General features: G+C 44.1%; 1 protein-coding gene across 1 annotated transcript; it reads left to right on the forward strand.

Moving 5' to 3' along the window:
- The first annotated feature begins 7,219 nt into the window (after window positions 1-7,219).
- On the forward strand, window positions 7,220-12,786 carry zgc:66479 (uncharacterized protein LOC327541 homolog). The gene is made up of 5 exons (XM_061690113.1): window positions 7,220-7,678; window positions 8,916-9,370; window positions 9,690-9,852; window positions 10,981-11,398; window positions 11,506-12,786. Exons 1-4 carry the CDS (start codon window positions 7,400-7,402, stop codon window positions 11,362-11,364), a joined length of 1,281 nt encoding a protein of 426 aa, XP_061546097.1. The 5' UTR covers window positions 7,220-7,399; the 3' UTR covers window positions 11,365-11,398; window positions 11,506-12,786.
- The last annotated feature ends 709 nt before the right edge of the window (window positions 12,787-13,495 follow it).

A 13,495-nucleotide genomic window follows, 5' to 3' on the forward strand; every position in this document is an offset into this window, starting at 1 on the left:
TCTATTTAAAAGAATGGTGTGGTCTACTGTATCAAAAGCAGCAAACATAGTTAATTACATAGTTAATAACAATCAAGATTGTTTCTAAAATAATTTAAAATCTTGACAAGGGCAGTCTCGGTGCTGTGGTGTACCCTGAACCAGACTGATATTTTTCAGAACTATTACAATGAGCTAAAAAGTTGTCTTTCTAAAATGTTGCTTCAAAAAGGCAAGTTTGATACTGATTGGTAGTCATTGAGATTTGTAAAATCCAAATTGCTCTACTTCAGAAGGGGCTTTACCACTGCTGCTTTAAAAGTCGAAGGGAAGGTACCTGTCTGAACCGAGCAATTCATAACATTTAAAAGGTCATCCATCGCGCAACAGTTCGTAAAATGTTTTAAATGGTTTAATGGTTAAAATCATCAGTTGTGTGACTGTCGAGGAGGCGTGTCTGAAGAATGTAGCTTTTCATCTCCCATTCAGCATCAGAATCAGAATCATCTTTATTTGCCAAGTATGTCCAAAAAACACACAAGGAATTTGTCTCCGGTAATATCTTCTTGTTTTCCGTAGTAATATAGTGCCCGAACAGTCAAGTAGTTCTGCGTAGCCCTCGACGTCTAGCTGTCTGAGTTCAGTGTCCACTCCGCAGCATGTTATGAAACCCGGCATTGTCCCCAAGTTAGAAAGGGGTCACTTATCGACAACAATAAAAGTAGAAATAGCCTTGTAAATTTATTTTGACCTGTTTGAATCATGTTGTCCAAATACGTCGGGTAAAGTTTGCAGGACGCATGCTGCTTGTTTTTGTCTGGCACTTATTTTCTAATTGAGGTATTGTCGGCGTAAAAGCCAAAGTAGTTTCAAACGCAAGATTTGAAGGATGGTGGAGGATTTTTAATTTCAGGAAGGTCTATCCATCTATCCATGCATCTATCCGTCTATCCAACTATCCATGCTGCAACGGCGCGTGAGCTTCTTTATTGTCTTGTGTTGGGGTGCATTCAGAAATATTCTCCAGCGCTGCTCTGCTACACTCGGGACTGCAAATTTTGAGATAAGAGTTAGGGCGTCAGCGTGAATTTCCGAAGGCACCCTTCCTTGGTCGGAATGAAAGTGAGAGGAGCAGCATAATGGATCTGCGCTCTAGTTTAGCACAACTCTTCATAGTCAGAGATTGATACAGTAAATATAAAATGACTATTGCCATTTAGTGCGTGCCAAACCGTTTGCATTGTATGGAAAAATTTTATACAGATACATGTATTGTTACACCACTAATATATATATCCATCCATCAACTTTCCTCCTCTTATCCGAGGTCGGGTCACGGGGACAGCAACTCAAGCAGGGAAGCCCAGACTTCCCTCTTCCAGCCACTTTGTCCAGCTCTTCCGGGGTGGATCCCAAGGCGTTCCCAGGCCAGCCGAGAGACGTAGTCTCTCCAGAATCAGAATCATCTTTATTTGCCAAGTAGGTCCAAAAAACACACAAGGAATTTGTCTCCGGTAATTGGAGCCGCTCTAGTACGACAACAGACAGTCAATTGACAGAGAACACTTTTGTCACTGAGCAATAAAGGGTTGCTAGTTATCTGGTAATGCCGGTACTTTTTTTTTTTTTTTTGACAATTGTGCAAAAAGATGCAGAGGCCTCCAGCACTGAAAGCAGTTCGAATGACTAATATTGCAATAGTCCTGTGCAATGACCATTGTGCAAAGGGTGCCGAGACTTCACGCAAGTAGTACGATTCTCTGGGACAATGTTGATTGTGCAAATGTTGCAGATACTCCTCAGTCAGTGTGCAAATGGACCAGATGCTTCTCTGGCATGAGTGGCCAGTATTGGTCAACAACATATCCAAATAGTGCAGCGTGTTGAGACTACTACAGTGAGTGCACGACTAATATATAATTGGCCCGACAGAAATGTGACAACAAACTCAAGAAAAAAAGACAACAAATTGCCAGAATGTTGCAATGGAATTGTAGGTTAGGTGTTTAAGAAGTTGATTGCAAGAGGGAAGAAGCTGTTGGAATGTCTGCTAGTTCTAGTTTACATTGATCGGTAGCGCCTACCTGAGGGAAGGAGCTGGAAGAGCCGGTGACCGGGATGTGGAGGGTCCGAGAGGATTTTGCACGCTCTTGTCTTAGTTCTGGCAGCGTGCAAGTCCTCAAGGGTGGGTAGGGGGGTACCGACAATCCTTTCAGCAGTTTTGATTGTCCGTTGCAGTCGGAGTTTGTCCTTTTTTGTAGCAGCACCAAACCAGACTGTGATGGAAGAACACAGGACTAATTTGATGACCGCTGTGTAGAACTGCCTCAGCAGCTCCTCTGGCAGGCCGTGCTTTCTCTGAAGCCACAGGAAGTACATCCTCTGCTAGGCCTTTTTGAGGACGTAGTCCCCTTTTTAAATGTGCAGTAGAAGGTATTCAAGTCGTTGGCTAGTGTGCTATTGTTCTCATCTTGGGGGTATCGTTGCTTGTAATTTGTCAGCAATTAGATTGCATGCCATCGTGAGTGCCCATCGCTGCAGACGCTGCAGACGTTAGCGCTAAACTGTTTTTCCAACTTTTCTGCATAGTTCCTCTTTGCAATGTTAATTTCTTTAGTCAGCTGGTTTCTAGCTCGATTATACAGGGTCCTGTCCCCGCTTTGATATGCGTCTTCCTTAGCTTGGCGAAGCTGCTTAAGTTTGGCAGTGAACCACGGCTTGTTGTTATTGAATGTGCGAAATGACTTTGTTGGTACACACACCTCTTCAGAGAAACTGATATAGGATGTGACAGTGTCCGCATATTCATCCAGGCTGCCAGCTGAATTTTCAAAGACACTCCAGTCTGTGCAGTCTAAACAGCTTTGAAGTTCCATCTTTGCTTCATTGGTCCACTTTTTGACTGTTTTCACTGTAGGCTTTGCACATTTAAGTTCTTGCCTGTATGTCGGTAATAAGTGAATTAAGCAGTGATCAGACGAGCCCAGTGCTGCATGAGGTTTGGCACGGTATGCGTTTTTAGCGTAGTATAGCAGTGGTCCAAAATTTTATTTTCCCTGGTAGGACAGTCAATGTGCTGCTTGTATTTAGGGAGTTCGTGGTTGAGTTTAGCTTTGTTGAAGTCTATAATGAGGGGTGTGTCAGGGTGTTTTTTTCCATTTCGTTGACTTGTTTGGCGAGCATTAGCAGAGCGGCCTTGGTGTTAGCTTGAGACGGAATGTACACGCCAGCAAGAATGAATGATGCAAACTCACGCGACGAGTAGAATGGCTTACAGTTCAAAAACAGCGACTCCAAATGCGGGCTGCAGTGTGTGCTTAGTTCCGTGACGTCCGTACACCATTTTTTGTTGATATAGAAGCATATCCCGCCGCCTTTTGTTTTCCCCGTTAACTCCGTGATGCGGTCTGCTCGGTGAAGATGAAAGCTCAGAAGCATGATGGCGCCATCGGGTACATACAGCCTCACAAAGCCAAGTCTCCATAAAGCACATGGCGGCGGAACGTCCAAAGTCTTTACTGGACTTTATCAGAAGATGAAGCTCGTCCCTTTTGTTGGGTAGGGAGCGTATATTCACTTGGATGCTGGCTCACTTCCCTCTGTGGCGTTGCCTTCACCTCCACGCGCCAAAGACCGCGGTCACCGCTCCGGTGAGTAACTGTGGGAAAGAAACTGAGCGGATTTGCGAAAGTTGGTGAAAGAAAGTCCGGAGTAGCCTCCGTGATGGTTAGCAAGTCCCCCTTGTGTAAGTGAATCATGTAATGTCTCCAAAGATGAACGAAAAACACAAAAACAATACTAAAGAGCACGTAACCGAGGCGACCACACTGGTAGGCGCCATCTTGATTTTTCTTCTCCAGCGTGTCCTGTGTCATCCCCGTCCTCTTCCCAGTGGGACGTGCCCGAAACACCTCACCAGGGAGGCGTCTGGAAGGCATCCTAACCAGATGCCCGAGCCACATCAGGAGCAGCTCGTCTCTGAGCCCCTCCTGGATGACCGAACTTGTCACCCTATCTCTAAGGGAGAGCCTGGACACCTTGCGGAGGACAATCATTTTGGCTGCTTGTATCCACGATCTTGTCCTTTCGGTCACAACCCACAACTTGTGACCATAGCTGAGGTTGAGAATGTAGATCGTAAATTGAGAGCGTCGTCTTTCGGCTCAGCTCCTTCTTCACCATGATAGAGAGATACAGAGTGCCCATCGCTGCAGACGGTGCACCAATCCGCCTGTCGAGCTTCCGCTCCATTCTTCCCTCACTCATGAACCAGACCCTGAGATATTTGAACTCCCCCACTTGGGGTAGGATCTTGTCCCTGACCCGGAGAAGGCACTCCACCCTTTTCCGACTGAGGACCATGGCCTAATATTTGGAGGTGCTGATCATCCATGCCGCTTCACAGCCAGCTGCGAACCACTCCAGCGAGATTTGGAGATCACGACTTGATGAAGCCATCAGAACCACATCATCTGAAAAAAGCAGCAACGTGATACTGATGTTATCAAACCAGACTCCCTCAACAACCCCGGGTGCAAATTCTGTCCATAAAGGTAATGAACAGACAAGCAGCCTCTGGACGCTTGGAGTTGGACTCTGCCAAGGCAACTCTCACTGGAAACGAATCAAACTTACTGCCGACAATGCGGACCAAACTGTGCTACCAGTCGTACTGGGACCAAACAGGCCATATCAGGGTGTCCGGTACCTCATATTCCAGGAGCACCCTCCACAGGACTCGTCGAGGGACACGGTCGATTGTCTTCTCCAAGTCCACAAAACATGTAGACTGGTTGGCAAGCTCCCATGCACCCTCGAGGACCCTTCTAAGGGTTTACAACTGGTTCACTGTTCCACGGCCAGGACGAAAACCACACTGCTCCTCCCGAATCTGAGATTTGACTTCCTGACAGACACTCCTCTCCAGAACCCCTGAATAGACCTTACCACGGAGGCTAAGGAGTGTGATCCCCCTGTAGTTGGAACACACCCGCCGGTCCTCCTTCTTAAAAAGGGGGACCGCCACCCCGTCTGCCAATCCAGAGGCACTGTCTCCGATGTCAATGCGATGTTGCAGAGGCGTGTCAACCAGGACAGCCCCACAACATCCAGAGCATTTAGGAACTCAGGGCGGCTCTCATCTACCCCTGGGGCCCTGACACTGAGGAGCTTTTTAACCACCTCAGGGACCTCAACCCCAGAGACTGGTGGAATTGAGAAGGTCTTCGAAGTAGGTGAAAGAGACATTCTGGAAGGAGCTAGATGATGTAGTTCTGAGCATCCCAGACAGAGAGAGAGTCGTAATTGGTGCAGATTGTAATGGACATGTTGGTGAAGGAAATAGGGGTGATGAAGAAGTGATGGGTAAGTACGGCATCCAGGAAAGGAACTTGGAGGGAAAGATGGTGGTAGACTTTGCAACAAGGATGGAAATGACTGTAGTGAACACTTTTTTCCAGAAGAGGCACGAACATAGGGTGACCTACAAGAGTGGAGGTAGAAGCACACAGGTGGATTACATCTTGTGCAGACGATGTAATCTGAAGATGGCCCTGACCTCGCACCACTGATATAATCCAAGATAAACTGTTATTTTATTCCAGACATTGTAGACCAAATTATATCAGTTTATTTGTTTTTAAACTAACTCTCTGGCAGCACAGGTGTGCTTCATTGGCTCATTCCACAACTCCCACTCTTTTTCTGAGTCAATTTTATTCGGAATTAAAGTGTGGAGCAAAAGTCAAACAAAGAAAAAAGATGAAAAGTTGCACTCAATCAAATAACAAACCAACACCCATGAAAACACAACTGATTCATTCATGTGGTTTGAATGTTTGAGAAGAGTTTCTTGGGCATAGTACATTCATGCTGTTCAGTGTTCATTGCAGTAACTATAATTAAGGCTTGTTTCAAGCAACCTGAAGTTCCGGTTATGCTACATCGTTGTTTGACAAGTAACGTAAGAAGCAAACCAGTCAACCAATGAATAAGGGGTGGGGGTTAAAGAATCGGCTCACCGTCAGAAAACCTATCTTCGTGTATGCTAGTACCCGCATTTCAAGAGCGATGGGTTAGAGCGTCTGCCTCACAGTTCTGAGGACTGGGGTTCAATCCCTGTCCCCGCCTGTGTGGAGTTTGCATGTTCTCCCCCTGCCTGCGTGGGTTTTCTCCGGGCACTCCGGTTTCCTCCCCAAAACATGCATGGTAGGTTAATTGATGACTCTAAATTGCCCATAGGTGTGAATGTGAGTGCGAATGGTTGTTTGTTGTTTGTGTGTCTGCGATTGGCTGGCGACCAGTTCAGGGTGTACCCCGCCTCCTGCCCGATGACAGCTGGGATAGGCTCCAGCACGCCCGTGACCCTAGTGAGGAGAAGCGGCTCAGAAAATGGATGGATGGATGGATAGTAGTGGTACTTTATTGACAGTTGACAGTTGAGCAGGGCGTTGTTTCAGAGCATTCAGCGAACACGCCCACAGCGTCTGAGAGCGGAGAGAATAGCCTGATTTTTCATGATTTTGAATCCTCATTTTACATACTTGGCATTTTTTCAATCATTCAAACTTGACTGGGTTGTTAACAACACTTTTATCTATGGTGTCAAGGCACTTTGTGGGGTCTTGAGATTGTTTGGGGGAGATATTTTCCATAACTTCTGACATCAAATTCAATGTGTTAATTAAGTATACAGTATATATAATAATAATAAAAATAGCTGCACTTGTGTACATGTAGTAATATGATGAGGTGATTACATTTATATGATTTTCACAGTCATCACGTTCACGGCCCTCTGAGGGAACAATAACTACAATGTAGCCTGCGCATAAAATAAATGAGTTTGCATAGGTTTTGACCTTAGATGTTCCATTGTATCAGTAGTTATTGACCTTGATAGTTTTGCTTCCAAGAGAAATGTTTGAGTGGCATTTTTTTTTCAAGTACATCCGGCAGTAACTAGTTTCCCCTCGTACATTCGGTGGCATTTTTGTTTCGTATAACGTCAGTGTAACGAAGATGTGCAACATGTGAAAAGCATGCTTCGCGGTTGCTGAGCTGCACAGAAAGAGGGGTGAAAGTGAAGAACGCCGTGTAACAACGGCGTGTTTGCGTGCTTGCACACATCTCGGATGTCACCCGCAGTCAAAAAATAGCGGCCAACTAAGAGCTACTTGGCACGCTTGGACCTTCCCCAGTCGTGGAACGGCGACGGTTCCTGAATGGAGCGATTTCAAGTACACGTACTACCTACAGCACACGCCTCCTTGACTTGAACTTCCTGTCATCTGGGGCTGAGATTTACAGCAAAGCCTCTTCAGCGTTTGCTCTGCGCGTGTGACCTACCACGCCGCCTCCTCCTCCTCCTCCTCCTTCCGCTCCCTCGCTCCCGGAACATCGTGTCCTATATGCGGCCACAATGACAGCCAAGCATCGGAAGGGGAAAAGCAACCACAAGCACGAAGAGGACCAATTCAAAAGTGAAATTCCCGAATCCGAAGTTCGAGCTGGAGGGAATAGCTACACGTTTGCGTTGTTTTTATGCCTCGTCGTTGTATTCGGCGGGGCCACCGGAACATGGTTCTGCTACCAGCAGCACCTGACCGTGACCCACTTGGCAGACGCCCTCACGAGCATGCAGATGAAGGTGGTGAAGCTCCAGGCGTCACAGGAGACCGTGCGACAAACTAACGAGAAGGTAAGAACTTGACAATCAATGCATTAACGCCAATAGTTATTTGCAGACACTTGCAAGCAAGCAAGCTTCGTCGACCTACTGACCTGATCCAGAACTAATACAGCAGTACCGGTACTATATGTTCCCTCTTATGGAAGGTGTCCGTGCTTGCATGTCGTGGCTGCACATGCTGCAGTCCCCGTGTTGATAAAAATAATATTATTCATAATCACAAACTGGATCCGTAATGTGGCATGGCTAAATATAGGCTGTGGTTTCAGTGATACTGGAACACAAGGGTAGACTCTGTTTACTGGCTGCCTCTGAAAGGTTAACAGACGAGATTGAACTCAGCTATTTTAAGGTTTTGCAGCAAAAAACAAAACAAAAACAATATATATATATATATATTATATTATATTACAAAAATAAATAAATAGTGAAGTTCATTGTTTTTGTTGTTGCGGTTAAATCCAACAGGGGTCACCAACATGGTGTCCACGGGCACCAGGTAGGCCACATGAGTAGCCTACGGGCCTGGTCTGAAATATTGTTCTAAAACATCGGGATGTTCTCGTAATGTTGAAGAAGTGATCATTTGACAATGTAAACACTGGCAGAGATTTATAGAAATAAAGTGTTGCACATTGATATTCATGTTTCTTCATTATTGTGAGAAAACATTATTATGATCGGTATCTTCACATAAATGAATATCATTCATTATTAATAATAATCTAATAATGACATGATTAAAGGTAATTTGAACAAATGTGTTATTTAAGAAGCATGTCTCAAACTGGTAGTCCTTCACATTAATAAGTGCCCAAAAAGCAGCTCTCAGTTTCAAAAAGCTTGGTGACCTCCAGAGATGTTGCCATTACACCTACAGGAGTTGAAAATGGCATATGGGCCTGACAGTCATTCTAGAAAAAGGAGGAGGGCCTTCTTCAACCTGTCCCTACAAATTTCAAAGCATCGACTTACTGTAATTGTCTTGGTACGATGAAGAACTAAATTAACTTTGGAAAATGAAGGGGTCTAAACCAACCGAACCCCTGATTAATTAGGATGGGTGGGTACATTAAACACTCTGACTCAGTTTGCGTTCAACAGCCTCAGTTACCTTTCTGGCCACTTTATCAGTGAAATAAGAAACCATTCAGATCAACCATGCTGTTTACAACCATGCTGATCTGAATCGAATTGATAGCGCTTTAAAGTGAGTCAACATCCTCGTTGTGCTTCTTCGTTGCAGGTGCACTTTTCGGATGATGTAGAAAGTCGCCTCAATGCTCTGGAAGAGTCGTATGTGTTGGCCCACAAACAGGTGGATGAGGCCTTAGCTACCACAGAACAGCTCAAAACATTGGACCTCCCCGCTCAGGTGCTCTCACTCCACACAGAGATGAAATCCCGCCTGGCTGAGATCCAGCAGACCACTGTGTTTATGGAGCAGCTGCACCAGCTGCAGGAAAAACATCAGGGGAAGGCTGAGGAGTTTGAGGGGGTCAGGCTTCAGGTGGAGGGTCTCGTTACGTCGAGCGCTGACCTATCTAAGCAGGTCCAAGCTGTGATGGGGCGCCTGGAAAAGGCAGAAGCCATGCTGGATGATGTTGCCACTCTGAGGAACATCCTGAAGAAGCAGACTGCACACCTGATGGGCCTGCAGGTTCAGCTGAAGTCGTACCAGACCGAGATGGCAACATTCAGGTTGGGGAAAGCAGCTTTTTTTTTTTGTGCTGGGAAGGAAATAACTCCCCTCCTCTGACCCGTAACGTTATGTTTGGTTTGTTAAAGCCCCACTGGCTTACAGCTCTGTGTTGTTCCAAGGCCTCATGTTCACATTGTGAGAATACACCCACCTATAAAAACCCTGAGGCTGAATACTTGATAAACATGTTTGAGTATGCATCAAACTGCACGCTTTGAGGCTTCTTACATTTAACAGTCACTTCACGATGTAACCCGCCACACTTTTAGTTCATGAGAAGTAAAAACAACAAAAAGCATTCTCATGCTTCGTCCTCAGAGAATCTCTGCCGATTGAACGCTCCGAGCAGTTCCAGCAGGCCGACGTGGAGGAACAGATCAGTGCAGTTCGAATGAGTGTTCGGGAACAGAACTCCGCCACCCGCAGCCTTCACGCAGAACTCAGGGCTCAACTGGACAACCTTCAATGGCAGGTTACACAGGTAATACTAAATAAACCAATTTGAATGATTGATGTGGTTAAACAGTGGCCGAACACAGTGTGATGTATTTCTGAAATTAAATCAATTTTGTATTGTGAAATGATATTACATAAAGTAAAAGGACCAAACGTCCTTGCTTGTGATCTCTTTTGCTTCTCTGCTCCTTACATGCCAAGCGGGAACAATCATTCACTTTTTGTAAAGGAAGCAACTAATTGCCTGTCACATTTATGCTTGAGTTTTCTTAAGGGTGGTTTGAATTGGATTTTAGTTTTTGTATTTACGGTGGAGCGCCACGGTGGATGATTAGTTAGCTTTCCCCGGTACTCCGGTTTCCTCCCACATTCCAAAAACATGCATTGTAGGTTAATTGAAGACTAACTTGCCCGTAGGGTGATAATGTGAGTGTGAATGTTTGTTTTTTTTCTCTCTGTGTGCCCTGCGATTGGTTGGCGACCAGTTCAGGGTGTAGCCCGCGTCTCCCCCGAAGATTGCTGGGATAGGCTTCAGCACACCCGCGACCCTAGTGAGGATAAGCGGAGCGGAAGATAAATGAATGAATGAGTACATCAGTTGCCTTTATGTCCAATTTACTCCCGGTATTTAAACTTGGTTTTGAAGCATTATATGTAAGTAATTTGACTGGATTAACCCACATCTGGTCTATAATATTGATGGACCAGCCATTACACCACTTGTTTTATTGGTAGGCCTCGGCGATACGGCCTTATAACAAAATCTCTTTGATTGATTTTTTTTTTTTTTCTCCCCCGCAACAAAATCAGATTCCCGATTTTAATCGACTTTTTTCTCCTTCACTATTAGAAAAAACAAATGACAATGACATCATTTACAGTTTTTTTGTGCTCTATAAATAAAGAGAGTTGCATAAATCACTGCTTTGGCAACATGTAAATTGACACCGTGAACAAGTCAATGGAAGAATACACGAAAGGCCAGATTTGACAGGTAACGCCCTCATTAAATGGTTGCTTTAATGACAGACTTCAGTTGATGAGAGAACCCACCCAGCCGGAAAAGCATGCAAGCTCACACTTTTTCACTCTTTTTCACGTTGGGAGAATATGAGTCTTAAACCACATCATTTATTTTATTTTCTTCTTTAAGCTGGTAGGAGCTGTTGAATCTGTATCAGACCCTGTGGAGCAAGCTAAGGAAGAGGATGCAGCTGCAGAAAAGCTAACCAGCCTTGCAGCAGTGGAGTCTGACTCAGATGAGCCGGTGGAGGAAACTTCAGATGACAAGGCTTATATTGAGCAGATGGAACAACCGCTTACCTCTCCGGAAGCTGCAGAAACCAATGCAACACACACAGAAGGGGAGGAGCCTAGATTGGAGACGGTTCGGAGTGATGAAAAGCAGTTCCTGCAGGAGTTACTGCTTGTTGAGGGTGAAGCCAACCCAGAGGACAATGATTATGATGATAATGATGACAGAATAGCTGAGCAAGTTGAATCAGAAGAGGAGATTGACAATGACGTTGAACTGTAGGACGAATGCACCAGAAGACAATGTTTGTGAGACAGTAAGAGAAGCAAATTATAATAACCACAGTATGTACAGTAGTCTAATTGATGTATTGCACCATCACATCACTGCTAATATTCTCCCTTTCTTTTTGTGTGTCACCAGTGGGGAAGAACTCCTTCAGTCAACAGTGACAGTATGACAAATAGTGAGGCATCAAGTGCTTGCTCTGTGTGCAGCATACAGTACAACGGGTGATGCGGGTGCTCCGTGAAAGACAGCTAGTTGATGAATTCGGCCACTAAACTGAAGTCGGATTACAAGGTTTCAGGTTTATCTGTCAATAACCTCACAAAACCTCCAAAGCCTTATTCTGTAAACGCTTTCTGTCTTTCAGTTAACTATGTTCTACTTCTTCCAAAATCTGGGTTGCGCTCTACACAACAACATGCATTTTCTTGTTAACTCAAAGCTGTAGGGATACGGTTTGCTTGTTTCCAGGTCTGAGGAGAAAAACTAATTTGGAGAAAGAACAAGGTTAGCTGTAGAGCTTGGGAAATTTTAGAAAGCAATGGGTGTCACACAATCGGTTTCAAAAATTAAATATGTGTAGGAAGTTTTATAATTGTTGGTAGGTTTTTTTTTGCTGTTGTTGCATATTTCGCAGTAAAACGCAACTGCCACCAATTTAGATATGTGTGTTTTTACTTGTCACAGTCACTTGACTACTGGGAGACTCGAAAGTTCACAGGGATGCGAGCCATCAAATAATGACAACAACTATGCAATGCAGAAAAAGCTGTGCTTTTTTGGTAAACATTCTGAAACAATATTGTTTATTCATGTTTCACAGTTTACTATACCACAGTACAGTATTCCTTTTAAGAACTGCTGTACGTTTGACCCATGATGCACCTAAACTAAGGTGAACTGCATTTTTACGCTGTCTTTAAAATAAACTAAATTGTTCAGTTTTGTAAAGTGACTTTGTGTCATATTCATGGTTTTGTTGGTCATGCCAGCAACCCTGCTAGAAGCAGGGTACACAAGAAAGCCATAGTAAAATCTCTTCAGAAAGTCAACTATCCTATCCCTTTTAATTCCTTAGCTAACTTAATCTTTGTGGGAAAACGTCATTAGATCAAGGAAAAATAAAAAGGCGTTTTCTTTTGAACATTGGAAAACAGCACTGTTTGAAATGAATTTCGTAGAGTCGGTAAACCTATGCGGTGGCCTATTGCTTAAAGATTACCGCATGCTGTTAAGGATTATGGATAGCAAATTTTCTTTTCTTTTCACGAAGGTTGGTCAGGAGTAAGATATGGTAAAGGTTGGTTAAAGGTTGCATAAAGGCAATTCCTTCATGTACTTCTGGATCATTTTGCATGGATAGAAATGGAAAGTTCCGAAGGGAAAAAAAAAACAAAACAGGTCCCATGCAAATTCGAGACAGGAAAGCCAAATTTCGAACTCCTATCCTCACTACTGTGAGGCAGACATGCTGTAGCGCCCTCTAATAACAGACGTGAGGCTTCGAGGTCTTTTATTCCAATGGTAGTGGTGGATACGAGAATTGGGTTACAAGAGATAAGAAAGTAAAACAATTAGTAGAATTTATGCCGTTACAATGCGAGGTCCCTGTAGCTATGTTCTTAAATTTGTCATTGATCACATTGTAAATAAATGTACATGTACTGCTAATTACACTTAGCAATTGTAGCCCGGTAGCACAGTAGTGGAAATGGGTAAAATAACGTTTTACTGTATCTGTGATGCAGATCAAATTTAACAAATGGCAACACTGGAGCTTCAGCGATGCATTTGTATGGTTATTTCTGTATTGTCTTCATTTTGATGTCCTATCATCCTTAAAGGTTGACACAATTGTGATGCAGCATGTGTATTTGTTATGCACTGAGAAACAATTTATGTCTTCTAACATTATCTTTTTAGGAGACTGCTAATTTTTGTATTGCACAGGTTTATTGGCTGATAGTCTTCTTCCACCCTGTTTATGGGGTGTTAAGCTTGAGGCCCTCCCTTCAGATAACAATGAATAAGCTTTTGGTAACTTGTATTGTAAAAGACAAGCACCTCCATGGTCAAGCACTGGTAAATTAACACTGATCTATCTACTGTGTCAAAGCTTGGAAGC

This window comes from Phycodurus eques, chromosome 1 (genome assembly GCF_024500275.1).
Source record: "Phycodurus eques isolate BA_2022a chromosome 1, UOR_Pequ_1.1, whole genome shotgun sequence".
In the NCBI taxonomy this organism is placed as follows: domain Eukaryota; kingdom Metazoa; phylum Chordata; class Actinopteri; order Syngnathiformes; family Syngnathidae; genus Phycodurus; species Phycodurus eques.

Bases quoted from the DNA above. Each gene is read 5' to 3' on its own strand.
- zgc:66479 (XM_061690113.1), top strand. From the start codon at position 7,400: ATGACAGCCAAGCATCGGAAGGGGAAAAGCAACCACAAGCACGAAGAG. The intron at 7,679-8,915 runs GTAAGAACTTGA...TCTTCGTTGCAG, and splicing joins TGCGACAAACTAACGAGAAG to GTGCACTTTTCGGATGATGT. The intron at 9,853-10,980 runs GTAATACTAAAT...TTCTTCTTTAAG, and splicing joins TTCAATGGCAGGTTACACAG to CTGGTAGGAGCTGTTGAATC.